Consider the following 5338-nt stretch of genomic DNA (forward strand, 5'->3'; position numbering starts at 1 on the left):
GGCTAATGGAGACCAGCAGGCTAATGGAGACCAGAGCTGTCATACCTGCAGACAGCCAGTACCTTCAGACAGAGATAATCTATAGCGCTGGTATTTTTAATATCTTTGGTCTTTGTGCAGTGGACAATTTTAGCCAAGGTGACTCCAGGTCGCCTGCGGACATTGCAAAAACAGCATCTTAGATTAGATTAGATTCGATTTATTTATTGTCCTTGTTCAACAGAGTTAACAACGAAATTATGTTTAGAGCATCACCACCACCACTGGCATACAAGTACCTGATAGCATACTGTGCCCACTCTAAATCTTACACCCCTGTGTGTGTTTATATGTATTTGTACATATGCATATATTCCTTGGTGTTGGCATGAGCTAGAGTCTAGACACTTGAGGATGAAATGGCATTCTAAGCTTTTCTTTCCACCCGTTAAAATTTGTATTCCTGCTCTCAAAAATAGCATGCCGTAAGGACAATAACGACTAGCGTCCAGTGGCTCTGACTACAATAGTCCTTTTCAGAGTTACAGAGGAACCATTTAATACAGTAGAGCTGCATCTATTAATTAGGAAGCTGAATGACCTCAATGTCCGCCCTGTCATTATGAGATGGTAAATTTACATTTACATTTAAATTGAGGACCTTTAGCAGACGCTTTTATCCAAAGCGACTGACAATAGGTACATTTGTCATAAGAAAGAGAAACAATATTGCTGTCGGTACAGTAAGGATGTTCAAAGAACCAAGTGCCAAGCACGTACAACTGTAATGTTAACCCATTCTCTGTGTACAGCAAAGCTACCTAGGATAAGACGCTGCACAATGCTAAGTACTACTTTTAAGTGCAAGGACGTACAACATACAATCAGTGCATGCATGTATCTGGCATGTTTTTCTTTTGGCAGAAAGGGTCAAAGCCCATGCCACAATTTCCACTATGTTGGACAAGAAAGTATTGTATCTTGTATCTTGAATCTCGAGTAAGGGTGTTAGTTACCGTATCCCTCGGTATTACTCCCGGTGGCGGCAGCCTAAAGTCAGTGGAACAGCTACACCTGTCAGCCACAGCTGACTGGGTCAAGGGGCCGGGGTCCAGCCTGAGGAACACAGAGATATGATAGGCCCATCCTCCCCCATCTTCGCCCACCCCCCCCCGTCCCCTCTCTCCCATCTGCCCCTCTCTTTGTGTTAGAGATGTTCAGATACCATTTAGATACCATTTATTCCTTCTCGATACCGACTCCAAATCCTGAACTTGAGTATCAGCCGATACCGAGTATATACCAATACAGAGATAATAGATAGTAGATAATTTACATTTATAACCTATAATAATAATACCTTTGTATTCTTCTATTTAAGTATGAGCATCCATGTTTGTTTGTTTTTTCCATGTGATGGTATTGGATTGGTTCATAGACTTGCGTACTGACCGATACCCGACACTGCATTTTCGGCAGTATCGGACGAATTTCAAATTCTGGTATATCGTATCAGAACACTTTTAGTGTTGGTGCCCATCCTGGCTGTCTTTCCCCAGTCATCATGGCCAACAACAGCAACTACTCTGTTGTCTGTTGTTCCTACGTCTTACCCACACCAGCCTTCAGTCATGTGTGGCTGAAGGCTGGTGCTTCTCTCTCCCTCTCTCCATCTCCAGCTCTCTCTTTATTCTTCCTTCCTGTCTGTTTTGCACACATTGTTCCTCTGTCGTGCTCTCTCCCTCACTCACTGACTCCCTTTTTCTTTCTTCCCCCTCGCCCTCATCCCTCGCTCTCTTTTTCTCTGCCTCGCTCTCTCTATATCCATCTTTTTTTCGGTGTCTTTCACATAGTCTCTCTTTCTCTCTCTCACTTTCCTTCTGCCCACCGCGCTCTCTATCTCTTTATGCAACCCTAACACTCCCAGCTAAAGGCAAGGCATATCCATCCAGTAAAGTACAGCCAATAGCCCTTTTTATCTTTTAGTTCTAGTTCCGACCTTACCTTCTATATTTTCTGATGTTGTCCAGCTCCCCCCTCCCCTCCTTCCCCTCCTCGGTGCAGTATATTACACCTGCCAGCTCTGCTTTATCTCAGTGGGAACCAGCAGTGTCTCATCTTCTATCTCTCATCTCGCTAATGGGGCCACGCTGGCACAGATCCCAAGGTCACTGCAGGTCCTTCTGCTCGTTTTTTTTCTCTTCCTCACCCGGCTGACCTCATTTGTCTGGATTGACTGGGGCAATATTTAGCCGAGAGATGCGCCGGAGAGGGGATAGTCCCCCTTTGATAGAGTGAATACTCAATGGAGTGATGTGTCACCGTGCTTTTTGGGTCCGGGCTCCGCTGGTACACACAGTCTGGGAGGCTGCTTGCGCTCTGGTTTGTGTTGAGTGAGTAAATATTTCCCTGGGAGCCCGGCTGTACTTGACCTAGCCTACCAGTCCCCCCCCGCTCACACTATTAGGAGTAGCTGTCGTGTTGACAGTGGCAGTACACTTGTGACCAACAAACTCATTTCCTTTCTGAAGGGACCCCTTGTACCAGAGGAATTTCACCACTAAAAGCACTCTAATGTTTTTCATTTGAAAGGCTTCTCTACCGATTCTGCTTTCTGCCAGCACAGCAGAGACTTGCTTATACTGAACTCCTCCTTAGTAAAACACAAGGATCCCCAAAAATACATGCACTACCTGTAACAACTGGGGGAGCACTCAATGGCGCGACTCAGGAGGTAAAAGCCTTGGTAGAAAGAATTGTCTTAACTAGCAGTTTGGTCGGAACACGGGTAATCAGTTGACGATCCAGGTAAACAATCCAGCAGGGAGAAGACCAAGGCGTAGTGGGCCGGTACACGGGTAATAAGTTGGAGAGCAGTAGAACAATCTGGCAGGGATAAGGCAAAGACATAGTCGGGAGTAAACAGGCAAGAGTCAGAAAACCGGGAACTGTGAGTATCACTCGGAAAATAATGATACGGAGAACAAAGACGAACTGGCCCAGAGGAAGGGAAACACGCTGACTAAAAACACTAGGAGGGGAATGTTAATGAGCGACCGGAGAAAACAATTGAAGTGAGTGAAGACAATCAGAGAAACATAAGACAGTGGGTGAAATAATCAACAAAGGGGGCGAGATGTGACATTACCGATATATCTCACCCTCCTGCCTCCTCTCTCTCTCTCTCTCTCCCCGCCGGTCTGCGACGCCAGAACCTGAACCAGAACCCGCGGACCCTGCTGCCCAAGTTCTTCGGCCTCTACTGCGTCCAGTCGGGGGGCAAGAACATCCGCGTGGTGGTGATGAACAACGTGCTGCCGCGCGTGGTGCGCATGCACCTCAAGTACGACCTGAAGGGCTCCACCTACAAGCGCCGGGCGTCCAAGAAGGAGCGGGAGAAGGCCCGGCCCACCTTCAAGGACCTGGACTTCATGCAGAACCTGGAGGAAGGCCTGATGCTGGACCAGGACACCTACAGCGCCCTGGTCAAGACCCTGCAGAGGGACTGTCTGGTGAGGGGGGGCGACGGGGCTGGGGGAGGGCTCTGGGGTGGGAGGAGGATGGGGACCGGGGTGAATGGCTTGGGGTCATTGGGAGTGGAAGGGGTGGTGTGTGTGTGTGTGTGTGTGCGTCCGTGTGTGATTGTGTGGAGCTCTGGTTTGTGTGTGTGTGTGTTTGTATGTGCATGTCTGTTTGTGTGATTGTTTGTGTGTGTGTGTGTGTGCGTGTGTGATTGTTTGTGATTGTGTCTGGGTGTGTGCGCGTGTGATTGTGTGGTGCTGTGGTGTGTGTGTGTGCGTGTGTGCGTGTGTGTGTGTGTGTGTGTTAGCCCGCCTGATATCCCATGAATGTTTGTGTGTTCATGGAGGAAATGACAGACATCGGGGTGGATCAGCTGTGTCAACAACTCTCTATTTCTCTCTGTTCAAACCAATGATGGAAGTGCAGCTCTCTGCACTGGCTGGGCGAAGAGTAAACTATAAGTAGAGCCGGGTTGGGAGAGCTCGGAGTGACACATCCAGGGCTCTGGAGAAATGGGATGGAGGGAGGAGGAGGGAAACCAAACGCAAGGCCAGGAATTTTATGGGATGGTTTGGTTCGTCCGAAACACCCCCGCCCTATAAATTACCCGTTTTTTATGAATCGACAGTGAAGACAGGTGTTTGAAGGACTTTCCTTGTCTAACCAATCATTGAATTGCATGTCATAGTGAATTGCATGTCATGTCATGTCTGTGTTTGTCACACACACACACACACACACACACACACACACATACACACACACACACACACACACACACACACACACACACACACACACACACACACACACACACACACACACACACACCATTTAACCACGCCTGTATACCTTGTTTATGCATAACAAGTGAGACTATGTTACGCAATGGAGAAAGATTCTTGCAGGTCTGAATCCATCTTTGGTCGTGTAGACAGCTTTTTAAAAGTAGTTTGATGCATCTATGCTGCAAGGTGAAGTCGGTCAAAAACATTCATCACTTCACACCACCCCTTCACCCGTTCTGCATACCCGCCGTTCAATCCCTCTCCCCTCCAGCTCCTCAGCCCTCACCTGTGTGTCAAGGGACCTGATGTGTGTATGATGAAGTGTTTGCATGGGTGCGTCTATTTATATCTGTATGTATATGTGCGTGTGTGTGTGTGTGTGTGTGTGTGTGTGTGTGTGTGTGTGTGTGTGTGTGTGTGTGTGTGTGTGTGTGTGTGTGTGTGTGTGTGTGTGTGTGTGTGTGTGTGTGCATGCGTGTGTGCGTGCGTGTAGGCCAATTATGGCACCCATTGCACTCCTGATCATCCCTAGAAGGAGGGATCCCCCACTCTGAAGGAGGGGTCCCCCACTCTGAAGGAGGGATCCCCCACTCTGAAGGAGGGATCCCCCAGTCTGAAGGAGGGATCCCCCACTCTGTATTCTTTCTCAAGATTTCTTCCTTGCTAATCAAGGGAGTTTTTTCTTGCCCTCTGGGGGACTAATGTCAGGGGGTGTCATATATATATCACCTGTTAAGCCCTTTGAGACCTTACCTGTACCTGTCTAAGTGCTATACAAATACAATGTAATGTAATTTTTATTGTATTGACTTGATGCGGTGCAGGTCCTGGAGAGCTTCAAGATCATGGACTACAGCCTGCTGCTGGGGGTCCACAACATGGACCAGGCGGAGCGGGAGCGGCAGATGGAGGGCTCCCAGGGGGACAGCGACAAGAAGAGGCCCATGGCCCAGCAGAAGGCCCTGTACTCCACCGCCATGGAGTCCATCCAGGGGGGCGCGGCCCGCGGGGAGTCCATCGACACCGACGACACGTACGTCTCCCCCCCC

At 48.6% G+C, this 5338-nt stretch overlaps 1 protein-coding gene across 1 annotated transcript in view; it reads left to right on the forward strand.

The window, feature by feature from the left end:
• The window catches only part of pip5k1ca (phosphatidylinositol-4-phosphate 5-kinase, type I, gamma a), a 34522-nt gene that overhangs the window by 18987 nt on the left and 10197 nt on the right, over window positions 1-5338 (forward strand). Inside the window, exons 7-8 of the mRNA XM_056603300.1 lie at window positions 3192-3491; window positions 5114-5322. Of these exons, the coding sequence (XP_056459275.1) occupies window positions 3192-3491; window positions 5114-5322 (509 nt within the window). The remainder of the gene's footprint in view (window positions 1-3191; window positions 3492-5113; window positions 5323-5338) is intronic.

Source organism: Gadus chalcogrammus, chromosome 12 (assembly GCF_026213295.1).
Source record: "Gadus chalcogrammus isolate NIFS_2021 chromosome 12, NIFS_Gcha_1.0, whole genome shotgun sequence".
Classification (NCBI taxonomy): Eukaryota; Metazoa; Chordata; class Actinopteri; order Gadiformes; family Gadidae; genus Gadus; species Gadus chalcogrammus.